General features: G+C 44.8%; 1 protein-coding gene across 2 annotated transcripts; it reads left to right on the forward strand.

The window, feature by feature from the left end:
• The first annotated feature begins 6,255 nt into the window (after positions 1-6,255).
• On the forward strand, positions 6,256-12,868 carry LOC121301600 (suppressor of cytokine signaling 1-like). 2 transcript variants are annotated; one of them, XM_041231135.1, is made up of 2 exons: positions 6,256-6,455; positions 11,872-12,868. In XM_041231135.1, the coding sequence occupies exon 2, from the start codon at positions 11,946-11,948 to the stop codon at positions 12,582-12,584; it is 639 nt and encodes a 212-aa protein (XP_041087069.1). In that variant the 5' UTR covers positions 6,256-6,455; positions 11,872-11,945; the 3' UTR covers positions 12,585-12,868. The 2 variants fall into 2 exon arrangements, with proteins under 2 accessions (XP_041087069.1, XP_041087068.1); XM_041231134.1 differs by lacking the exon at positions 6,256-6,455 and adding an exon at positions 10,684-10,957.
• Positions 12,869-13,092: the final 224 nt, after the last annotated feature.

A 13,092-nucleotide genomic window follows, 5' to 3' on the forward strand; every position in this document is an offset into this window, starting at 1 on the left:
GCCGGAGTGTACTGCACACAGAGGAGAGCAGTATACATTACCACGCCGGAGTGTACTACACTGAGAGGAGAGCAGTATACATTACCACGCCGGAGTGTACTGCACTGAGAGGAGAGCAGTATACATTACCACGCCGGAGTGTACTGCACTGAGAGGAGAGCAGTATACATGCCGGCGTGTACTGCACTGAGAGGAGAGCAGTATACATTACCACGCCGGAGTGTACTGCACTGAGAGGAGAGCAGTATACATTACCACGCCGGAGTGTACTGCACTGAGAGGAGAGCAGTATACATTACCACGCCGGAGTGTACTGCACTGAGAGGAGAGCAGTATACATTACCACGCCGGAGTGTACTGCACTGAGAGGAGAGCAGTATACATGCCGGCGTGTACTGCACTGAGAGGAGAGCAGTATACATTACCACGCCGGAGTGTACTGCACTGAGAGGAGAGCAGTATACATTACCACGCCGGAGTGTACTGCACTGAGAGGAGAGCAGTATACATTACCACGGGAGTGTACTGCACTGAGAGGAGAGCAGTATACATTACCACGCCGGAGTGTACTGCACTGAGAGGAGAGCAGTATACATTACCACGCCGGAGTGTACTGCACTGAGAGGAGAGCAGTATACATTACCACGCCGGAGTGTACTGCACTGAGAGTGTGTACTGCACTGAGAGGAGAGCAGTATACATTGTACTGCACTGAGAGGAGAGCAGTATACGCCGGAGTGTACTGCACTGAGAGGAGAGCAGTATACATTACCACGCCGGAGTGTACTGCACTGAGAGGAGAGCAGTATACATACTGCACTGAGAGGAGAGCAGTATACATTACCACGCCGGAGTGTACTGCACTGAGAGGAGAGCAGTATACATTACCACGTACGGAGTGTACTGCACTGAGAGGAGAGCAGTATACATTACCACGCGGAGTGTACTGCACTGAGAGGAGAGCAGTATACATTACCACGCCGGAGTGTACTGCACTGAGAGGAGAGCAGTATACATTACCACGCCGGAGTGTACTGCACTGAGAGGAGAGCAGTATACATTGCCACGCCGGAGTGTACTGCACTGAGAGGAGAGCAGTATACATTACCACGACTGCACTGAGAGGAGAGCAGTATACATTACCACGCCGGAGTGTACTGCACACTGAGAGGAGAGCAGTATACATTACCACGCCGGAGTGTACTGCACTGAGAGGAGAGCAGTATACATTACCACGCCGGAGTGTACTACACTGTACTGCACTGAGAGGAGAGCAGTATACATTACCACGCCGGAGTGTACTGCACTGAGAGGAGAGCAGTACCACGCCGGAGTGTACTGCACTGAGAGGAGAGCAGTATACATTACCACGCCGGAGTGTACTGCACTGAGAGGAGAGCAGTATACATTACCACGCCGGAGTGTACTGCACTGAGAGGAGAGCAGTATACATTACCACGCCGGAGTGTACTGCACTGAGAGGAGAGCAGTATACATTACCACGCCGGAGTGTACTGCACTGAGAGGAGAGCAGTATACATTACCACGCCGGAGTGTACTGCACTGAGAGGAGAGCAGTATACATTGCCACGCCGGAGTGTACTGCACTGAGAGGAGAGCAGTATACATTACATGTACTGCACTGAGAGGAGAGCAGTATACATTACCACGCCGGAGTGTACTGCACTGAGAGGAGAGCAGTATACATTACCACGCCGGAGTGTACTGCACTGAGAGGAGAGCAGTATACATTACCACGGGAGTGTACTGCACTGAGAGGAGAGCAGTATACATTACCACGCCGGAGTGTACTGCACTGAGAGGAGAGCAGTATACATTACCACGCCGGAGTGTACTGCACTGAGAGGAGAGCAGTATACATTACCACGCCGGAGTGTACTGCACTGAGAGGAGAGCAGTATACATTACCACGCCGGAGTGTACTGCACTGAGAGGAGAGCAGTATACATGCCGGCGTGTACTGCACTGAGAGGAGAGCAGTATACATTACCACGCCGGAGTGTACTGCACTGAGAGGAGAGCAGTATACATTACCACGCCGGAGTGTACTGCACTGAGAGGAGAGCAGCATACATTACCACGCCGGAGTGTACTGCACTGAGAGGAGAGCAGTATACATTGCCACGCCGGAGTGTACTGCACTGAGAGGAGAGCAGTATACATTGCCACGCCGGAGTGTACTGCACACAGAGGAGAGCAGTACAGTTGTTAATATGGCTTTTACTCACACCTTGCGGTCTTTACCTAGCTAGGGACGTGCTTAGCTGTATCTAGGTGTGCTTTATTGCGTGTGGTTAGCTAGGCTTAATGTAAATTAGAGCCTTACCAGTGATTCAAACCGTATCTGAAAGTGCATTTTCTCCCAGTATCGTGTAAACGCAAGCCTCGCGGTTCAGCAGACAGAGGCAGTGTTCCTGTAAATGTCATCATCTGCTAACTGTGTGCTGGCCAGTGCTATTGGCTGGTGGAGTGTTATGCAAATAATAGGCAGAAAGTGCGAGTTTGTGGGTTTGCATTGAGCTAATGCATCATGTAATATGTGGGAAAGGGTTCTGCGTCTGGAGATGGCGTCTGAGTGCATTTCTAATGAACGTTTAAACTGGCGCGATCAATCGGGAACTATACAAGCCCTCGAAACGTGGATCACCAGCACACTGGGCAGACTTGCATTAACATTAGCTGCCCCCACCTCTCTGTGCACTCAGGAATGCTTAAAGCATCTACAGTTTGATTCATTTCAAATGCAAGGATGTGTGTGCTGTACTGGATTTCCACACAGTGTTATTCCTTGTCTCTGACACTAGGGGGCCTCTTTGCTTAGGCAATGTGTTCATTGCTATGCACTCCAAGCCAATATGCAGTACAGCCTGATGGACATGTGTTGCACAGTAAGAATATATGCCTGCATATAAGTGAGATTAAGTAAGAGTTACAGGTACCATGGACAGTCAACGCCCCAGATCCCCTTTTCCAGTCAAGAGCAGGTCAAGAGCTTAAACTATTGGTAATTACCCAGTTATTCCAATGCAACTACACTATTTTGTATGCCCTTTAAATCTAAAGGCTGCTCATCCTTGGCAAGGTTTCAAATCAATGATTAGCAAATGAAGGTGGGCAGAGTGTGACATTCAAGTCTGGCTGATTGCTTATCTGCTGCACAGCTTAGCATCGAAATACCTTAGAAGTCATGAAAAGTTCAGCTCAGTTTCCCACAGGTTAGTTTCAGTGGTGCACTTGCTGCTGCACGTACTGTTGACGTGGCTAGACAGGACTTGTGTGCAGCACTGACAAGCAAGCCCAGATTCACACAGAACCAAAGTGAAGAATTTCAGCAGTCTGTATTAGCGTGATCCACTGGCCTGCAAACGCAGACTCCCGGGAGCCGTAACCCCAGCCCCCTTGTTAAAGAAGCTTGATCCTATAAGCCCTGGTGCATGGGCACTTGCTATCCTAATGTAACTGTGCTACAGCAAACATATCATACAATGGCATGTTGTGAAAAAACAAAGAACCCCACACTCCCTTTCCTGGTGATGTCTGTTAGGATTCAAGAAACAGCAGAGGCTCCAGTATTGCATTGACCTCTTCAAGGAACTGCAAAGAGATTAGGGGGAGAACAGTTTCATTCCAGATGGTTTCATTGTGGTTAAACAGTCAAGGCAGTTGTTTCCCCTCTACACTGGTTCCAGGAATCCTGCAGGATTACACACAATGCTGTAAGGGACTTCCTGTAAACTGAGGCTCTGACAGAAAGGAGAAGTTCAGTCATTCCTCTTCCATCGGTTCCCTTCCAGAACATACAAGGAAGAGACTCCTCCAGGAGCTGACGAGATCACAGCTAGAGCTGGTTGATAAGGGCACTGGTTTCCAGTCAACACGTTTTATTGTTATAGGTTTTGTAAAGTCAGGAAGACAGCAACTCGCCTTGTTGATTCCCTGGACCTTGTATGTAGGCTGGACTAAATGACAACACCAGCCAATCATGTGACTTCTGGGAATGAGCAAAATGTCAATGAAAGCAAAACACAGCCTGTAATGAATAGCAGTCAGGATCGTTTTCATGATTTTATTACACTTTGATAGGAGTAACCCTATTTTTGAGAAGTAGGACAGTACACTGAAACGGGATGGTTTGATACATTGTTATACAATATAATGCTTTCAATATGTAGTAATGAATAGCGAATCCATAGCTTTATCCCTAGTGTTTCAATAAACCTTATTGAACTATGGAGAATGCAGACCATAACCAGGGGAAAAGCATGGAAAAACAACAAAATGATTGCACAAAACTGCAAAATAACTACACAAAACTGCAAAATGATTGCACAAAACTGCAAAATAACTACACAAAACTGCAAAACGACAGGAACAGCTCTGACAGGAACTGCTTCAGTTGTGATTCTATTGAATCCAGTGGAATGGGTTACAAGGGCACCTATATTATAATCTGTAGGAGAGTCATGTGAACACTGGCTAATGATAATCACACGCTCAAGAAATTCACTTGCACCCTGGTATATGGTTCATGATTTGATCTGTTTTTCCATGTTTAATCATGCTTTCATGTACTCTGTACTGTTTCTAGAAATGCAGGCTGATGTCTTTGCTGCAGTTCTGTGGTGTGGCAGACACACATGCTTTAGACTTGCCATTGTTCTGCATGGTTAGCAGGAATTAGTATTTTAATACAATAAGAGTATAATGAAGATTGTGGTACTTCTACACAGCAGTCAGGGAATGACATTGTTGTCACCCTCTGCTGTTTCTACAGCATTTGCAGCTTGCATATCCACACTGTAGTTTAAAAACACAAGCAATGCACCAAAGGGGAGGGGTGGGGGGGGGTGGTGGGTGGGGGGGGTGGATTTGTGATTTTTCTTTAGAAATTACTTGACAGTTTCTTTGTTTTTCGCTGGTTTTTGAATAGAAATCTGCAGTGAGAGAGGGATGGGGGATTGGCTATGTGCAGCTGTGAAATAATAGATCTCTTGTTTCATTACAATGCACTGCTTCCCCAGAGCCTCAGCTCAACTCCCACTTCGAAAACTCCAGTTCTGGAAAAGAACAACAATATATTCCTGGGAAAAACACACCGTTCAGTGTAATTGAACGTGTACAAGCACTGGGAAGTGCTTATAAAGATACACACAGCTATCAACATAAAACATTTTCCAATAGAACCCTGTGCTGGATTCAAACCCAGGTGTAAGGCTTGAGCATTAGTCCACTGTCTGCTTATAGGTCTATCCATTCTTAAGAGTGCATGTGGCTAGACTGGAAGACATCGCTACACTGAGAAGCACACCAAATTCAAATCTTTCAGAGCTTTATACAATCTGCCGGCCAGGCGGGTCAGGTGTCACAGAAGGATGCCTTAGAGGAACATGTTCCGTTATATTAAAAACAAACACACCGACAAGCAAACAAAATACCTTCTCCGTGGCATGCCAACCACAAGACACGCCTGTTCAAACAGCATCTGCAAAACTCTCCTCTATACTGGACTGCATGGCACCCAATTACACCAGGGCTAGCATCAGCTTGCACGTCACTGAACTCCTGCGTACCGCGTCGTATTCTACCACTGCTCCTAACTATAACTGCTTCCTGTGTCTTGTATTTGACTTTACTTTTACACGTTCTTTTATAATTGCTGTTATTGAAATTATTCCAATTCATTCATCGCTCTTGCTACGAGCTCATACTGGCCTTTACTGGTGTAAACAAATATTTTAATATACGTTAACTGCTCTTAGTCCTACTCACTCTCAAATGTAATCATTTGCTGTATATATTTGAATTTGATCATATTTTCTACTGATTTTATTGTACTTTATAACTGCTCTTAGTTGTATTATGATATTCTGTAATGTGATATTTTGTAACAATTGTACGTCGCCCTGGAGAAGGGCTTCTGCTCAGAAATACAAATAAATACATCCTGGTATTTTTAAACAAATACAGTGTGTAGCAGTCTGTAAAGCTACATGCATGAACTTGTACAATGATCAGCTGCATGACGGGCCAGCGAGCTCTGAAAGAGCGATAGAAATACCGGCAGCTTTCCTCTTCCTAAAAGCCCTGCAGGTGACTGATGGTAAGGGCTGACGGTACTTTCACTTTCATCTTCCTCTAAACTCTTCTCCGTACCAGAAACCTGACATTTCTTCTCAGTGTCTTCTTACAGATAGACAAATCCACGACCTAACGTGCTGCCAGACGCTCGTTTTTCTTTGGTTTGTTTTGACGCAGATGTGGATTCAAAGCTGCGTCGTTTTAATTTTCGATTTTTGGTTTGTATTTAATTTTTTAATTTTCTTTCCTAGTGTGTGTTCAGTTTCAAGAACACCACCTCTAGAAACTCCACCTTTGAATGTTGGGCTTTGTCAAACATGAATAGGAGGCAGCTGCTGATGCTGTTGGAGAAACAGGTACGGTCACTTTACTGTGTGAGAAAATGCACCTGAAGTAAGTGTGCTGTTTTGTACTGCAGGCATTGTGTTGTTGTCTGTGGTTGGTCTGTATTTAAACCTCTGTGGGAAGCTGTATACTGCAAAGCAATCCTGCTTTAATTAGAAACCAAAAAGCTGACTTACAGCTCTCCAAGCACAGGCCTGCTCAGCCATTGTGTGCATACGGAGAGCTGATGTTAGCTAGTGATACTGGGGTACAGACAGTCTTCCTGGAGAAGGGGAGACCCTAGCCCTCCATTATGAGCTGGTCGAGGGGCTGTGTGCTGGGGGAGGGGTGCTGTTAACCTGTTAGACCAGTCCTGCTGTCTTTACAGTATACCTGTGGCTAGTTCTGTTCCTGTATCAATGCATTACACATATTTTCAGATTATTATATATATATATATATATATATATATATATATATATATATATATAGAGAGAGAGAGAGAGAGAGAGAGAGAGAGAGAGTGTGTTGTCAAAAAGTATTTTCATACAGATTATTATTATTATATTATACCATAATAGTTATTTTTTTTTTTTTTTTTTTTTAATTAATTAGAACACATGCAATAACAATTGCCACTGTGGAAGGTGGCAAAGGCTATAGCAAGCCACTGCCTGTTTCTGTCACTTTTAAAATAGTCACTTTAACAGATGCCAGCTATTGCCTCAATACACACCTCATCCAATAGAACATAGATTCATTCTGATCCTATCTCCATTATTCAGCGACACTGAACCCTCGTGGATCCCACTCTGATAAAGCATTTCCTGTTTAAATTCCTAACGAATGGTTCTCTGTGATTTGAACTGCAAATAAAAGGGAAATCAGAGGAAAGTTTCGCAGTAGTGCAGAGCTCGGGTGAAGGGCCTGCAAATCTGGGGTTCAGAATGATGGAACAGGCATGTCTGGAAAGTAACTGGTTAGAAACGCAGGTGTGCCGCTATTGTGGGTGAACATTAAGGGTAGATTATCCCAATATCCCAAAACATATACTGCAGTGAGACAATGGCTGATAACTTTTATACTACCCCCCCCCCCCCCCCCCCCAACCCTAACCCTAACCCTAACCCTAACCCTAACCCCCCCCCCCAACACTTTTAACCAGCTGGTTAGGGTTATGGTTCGACATCTGTCAATAAAAAGCTATCACTGACTAACTATAGCATTTGAATCTGTCAAGGCTAGTTGTGGTGAATAGACCGTACACCCCTGGCGACACCAGAAAACTTGCCGTTTTCCAGAAATGAAACTCAGTGCAGAAAATGAAAGATATTGAGATACCTGAGCTGCTGGACTGTGATCACTGACTGATCCTTTAGTACAGATTCGGTTCCGCAGAGCATTCATTATCTGCAAGGAAATCAGTAGCTTGCTTAAGTTTTTAAATACTGCAGACAAAATCCACACCTGCGCTTTCCAATAGCGTGTTCTAATTATTTTACAATTGAAGAAGAATGCAGAAGAAAGCCTGTCTCTGAAGTGGTAACTTTTATCCTAGTTCTTTCATCCTACTCTTCTCAGGTTTGCCCATTGGTCGTGGGGTCAGGTTAGCTGGGTTAGTGTGGGTGCATTGAGTTGTAGAGGAGCAAGCCTGTTTGCAAACATCACGATGATCACGTCCTAGTGACAAGAACCCAGGAGTCAGGCTTTGCACTGCATTTTACAGCAGGCAACAAAAGAACTGCAGTTGTACATGCATGGTGACCGAGCAACAATTCAGAATTCAGAATTGTGTTTTTGTGATGTCTCTGATAATATTCTGCAGGGTGCTTTCAGAATTGTGTTTTTGTGATGTCTCTGATAATATTCTGCAGGGTGCTTTCAGAATTGTGTTTTTGTGATGTCACTGATAATATTCTGCAGGGTGCTTTCAGAATTGTGTTTTTGTGATGTCAGATAATATTCTGATAATATTCTGCAGGGTGCTTTCAGAATTGTGTTTTTGTGATGTCACTGATAATATTCTGCAGAGTGCTTTCAGAATTGTGTTTTTGCTACAGATTCTTTAGACTATGAGTAATGCTGTGATAATGCTTGCTTTCACTGGAAGTGGAACTGCCTCAGAACAGATCAGTGACTTGCTGTTGCACAAGTTTCTAAAGAAACGCTCCTGAGACAGACATGAAGCAGCCTGCCTCCTCCTTCACTCTGTACGCTTCAATCAGCATCAGAAAGTGATTTTATATACAGTGTTCCTTGTATGAATAAGACCCGCAGAGTTACTCGCGCAAGGTTTTAAAACACACAGTGTTAAAATTTTAGAAGCTGGCTTATTAAACAGCACGTTACAGAACTTTAGAACACAGACGCGCTGAAAAAGAGAGACCGAAGAGCCAGGTTTAGCACCGGAGGTCTGGCACAAACTGCTGTGTTAAAAAAGCAAACCTCTTTCTGAAATTGGCTGTTTGAATGTTTCACGGTGTCCAGTGTTTATCAGTGTGCCTCTGTGAAGAGAGGGGAGAGATCAGGGGGTGAACAGTCTGGTTTTACTGTATGCTTGAGCTCTGACTCTAATCGTTAAGCTAGTGATAAATATACTGGAGTAGGGGGTGCATATCCCCAGTGTTCGTCCTCCACTCATCAGTACCATCCTTTCATCTGTGATCATATCTTCAGTTTCGCAAGTGCTGCTTCCCCGAAATCTTCAGTGAAAAAAACAAAACACACAAAAACCCGCAGTTTTTTGCTCGTTCAAGGAGGATGAGAAACCTGTTTGAGGAAACGCTGTCGACTTTGATGGTAAATGAAACCTCCAGAAACAAATAAATGTTATAAGGCACACGACGGCTGCTGTCCTGTGGCCTCAAAGAAAACCTCTCTCTCTTCTCTCTCTCTCTCTCTGTCTGTCTCTCTCGCTCTTTCTCTGTCTCTCTCTGTCTCTCTCTCTCTCTCTCTCTCTCTCTCTCTCTCTCTCTCTCTCTCTCTCTCTCTCTCTCTCTCTCTCTCTCGCTCTCTCTCTCTCTCTCTCTCTCTCTCTCTCTCTCTTTCTCTCTCGCTCTGTCTCCCTCTCTCTCTGTCTCTCTCGCTCTTTCTCTCTCTCTCGCTCTCTGTCTCCCTCTTTCTCTTTCTCTGTCTTGCTCTTTCTCTCTCTCTCTCTCTCTCTCTATCTCTCTCTCTCTCTCTGTGTGTGTGCCTCTCCTAGAAAAGGTTTTTTTTAAACAGCAGGTATTTTCCTTTCCTGTTGCATAAAAAACCTGGAGCTACAATTACATTTCTCTTTTTTTTTTTTTTTTTTGCTGTTTAATTAGAACTCAAGTCCTTGAACAGATTGCTTCAATTAGTGTGACACAGAGTGTAAACCCATTCTAGATTTAAGTGAAGCTAGGGGACCGTTTCTCTACCAGGCAAAGTCCGCACAGATCTGAGATTCTTAATGCTTGCTGTAGTTCCAGACACTAGGAGAGAAATAGACCGACTTATCGTCAGTGCCTGCCCAGGGAAACGCGTTTACTGTAACGGGACTGGGACAGTAATAACCATCCCCAGCATTATCACTCACCGGCTTTTATGCTACCAGAACGCGCTTTCAGACGATTATTGTGTGTCGACGATTGTTAATTAGCAATTCAGACATGTATTAATACAGTACATCGCGAAAATATTATTTTACATAGTCATTATATATATATATATATACGCATTAAAAACATAAAAATAACCATGAAATAAAATAAGTTAGCGAGTTAAACATTATTATTATTATTATTATTATTATTATTATTATTATTATTATTATTATTTTAACAGAATTATAATTATTATTATTTTAATCTTTCATTAGAAAGACTTGGAGCTTTGAAACCCGGTTAGTGTTTCACTACAGAAACATCGTATTCATTGCTCGCTTCTCCTTTCAATTTAAAACGTGGACATTAATAATCCATTATATTAACTCCTAGTTCATTAATTTGTTTTCCCCATCCCATACAATTCAGCAGAAGCGAAACTTAAACGCGAGACGCATGTCACGCAAACATACATACACCTGGCCCTTCACACGCACACGCACACGCACACAGGCAAGGCAGTTTCTAAGAAGCGGGTTAAAATCGAAAGTGAAAAAAACGCGCAGTTTATCAGAACACGCTGTACAAGAAGCATATGATTTCCTGGAATTCATGTTGCGTACTGAGGGAGGGGCGGAGGGGGGCGGCGCTTACCTGAAGTGCTCTCGATTGTATTTTAAGGCTTTAAACTTCAATAGCAAATCATTGATTGCAATGAGCGAGAAGGAGAGGTTGTCTGCTCCACTGCTCCACATCACAGATAACTATCAGACAGTCGGGCTCGTAGCAGCCGCGGACCCCGCTTACCGTGCGCTCCCGAGTAAGATGGTCTGTTCCCTTTCTGAACTGTGCGGATACTGCTGTGGACAATAATATTAACAAGTGTGGAATCTGCACGCTGATTTGTTCTGTATTAAACACGTTGCCAAAGGCGCCTCTTCAAGCATATCACCTCATAAGTGCAGAAGGTAAGATTTCCTTTTTTCACTTTTTTTTTGTAAACTATTATGAGCACTTCTATTTAAACTAGCAAATCCATAATCCATACTATAAAGTACAGACAATTCAAAAAGAGCAAACCGCTCTCTATTCAAAGAGAATCTGGATCCAGCAGGGTACTCAACAATCATTAAAAATACTTCATGAACTGCAAAAGTAATCAACTGAAAACTCGCTAGTGTTTTAATAAAGAGCTACAACGCTTCAGCTTTGCCGCCTTCAGATAGCATGGTCGAAATGGCTGGATCGACTGAAACGTTGAGCTAAATATTAAAAGAGTAACTTTTCAGTTTATCAATTACTTTTCTCCTTCATTAAAACGAGTTTCCGTGGCACAGCTGCCTGCTTGTAGTTCACGCTTGGCTAAGTCATGTTTTACCAGCAGTTAGACACAGCAGCAAGAGCTGTATTGAACCACATTAAGACGCGCGGTTGTTGAGAGGAAAGTCAATGCGGTGCAATTAGACTGGGATGAGAAAGTAGATGAGGAGTAACAAAGGGGTCCGATAGGGAATCCCGCCGCAAAGCCAGTGCGCACTGGAGCTCTGCAGCGAAGTGTAGTGTTTCCAGTGGAGCGCGGCGCTCCTCACAAAGTGAGCCCGAACTGCAGCATGGGCCTTTAGAAATGTTTCTCATAGTAAAAGCCCAGCAAAGTGTAATAAAGCACAGGCAATATATGGTAAAGTATATTAATAAACACGGCAAAGTGCAGGGTATGTACAGTGGGGAAAAGCATGGGGGAAACACCAGGGTGACTTTACTAAGGGTTTGGAGCTGAGCAATACTAAGTGAATCGGTAGTTTGCCGGTGTGTGTCCAAGCTGTACTCTAATCTCTCTCCTAAGGCATGTTATTAATAACACCTCCTGTTTTTCCTGTTTCAGGACAGCTCCCCTGACCTGCATTCCCCTGATGACTGGCGCTATGGAAGACCACACAGGCTGGTCTACGCTGTAGGATGGTAGCGCACAGTAACGTGGCAGATAATGCAGTAGCTGAGAGCAGAGCCAGAGACCAACCCCAGAACCACGAGGCACCCCGGCGGCACAGAGAAGCCCTCCCGGACCCCCAGAACCACGAGGCACCCCGGCGGCACAGAGAAGCCCTCCCAGACCAGGACCGCTTCCCCATCTTCCAGAGCGACCAGGACTTCAAAACCATCACTGAGACCACTGCTCTGCTGGAGAGATCCGGCTTCTACTGGGGGCCCCTGTCAGTGGAGGAGGCGCACGCCAAACTCAAAGCAGAGCCCCTGGGCACCTTCCTCCTCAGGGACAGCAGCCAGAAGAACTACTTCTTCACCCTGAGCATGAAGATGCAATCGGGAGCCACCAGCGTGAGGGTCAGCTTCAAGAGCTCGCGCTTCAGCCTGGTGGGCAGCAAGGAGTCCTTCGACTGTCTGTTCAAGCTGCTGGAATATTACACCAGCTGCCCCAAGAAGAGCCTGGGGAAGCCTCTGCGGAAAGAGAGGCTGCAGCCTTTGCAGGAGCTCTGCCGGAAAAGGATTATCCAGACTTTTGGCAGGGAGAATGTGGACAGTATCCCCGTGAACGCTGTGCTCAAGGACTTCTTGAGCTCCTTCCCGTTTCAGATATGATGACGGGACACCAAGCATTACATCCCTGCCCTGCGGCGGCGCGGGACAGGCTCTCGAACCCGGGTCCTGCCGTCCGGGTCTGCGAGTCTGAATGCCGTTATTTTTGTAGCAGAGTACAGTATTCTGTAATGAGACTTGAACACTCGAGACTGAAAGTTTACACACCCAGTGAATGTTTACACTATCCAGGGCTGGTGGGACCCTGCTGCTATCTCTCTGCTGTGCAGAATCATGCATTTTTATTGTTTTCTTGTGAAAATAAATTTTGTATGAATTTTAAAACGTCATTTCTCGTGTTGTTTTTGGTGAGCGGCTTGGTTGGTTTTAATGGTTCGTCTCTGATTCTGTAACCCTGGAAGAGGTGTTCCCTCCCATTATATTATCATTACCTTTTCAAAAGCAGAGGCTCAGTCCACTGCTTTATAATGAACATAAGAACATAAGAAAGTTTACAAACGAGAGGAGGCCATTCGGCCCATCTTGCTCGTTTGGTTGTTAGTAGCTTATT

Source organism: Polyodon spathula, chromosome 27 (assembly GCF_017654505.1).
Source record: "Polyodon spathula isolate WHYD16114869_AA chromosome 27, ASM1765450v1, whole genome shotgun sequence".
NCBI lineage: Eukaryota > Metazoa > Chordata > Actinopteri > Acipenseriformes > Polyodontidae > Polyodon > Polyodon spathula.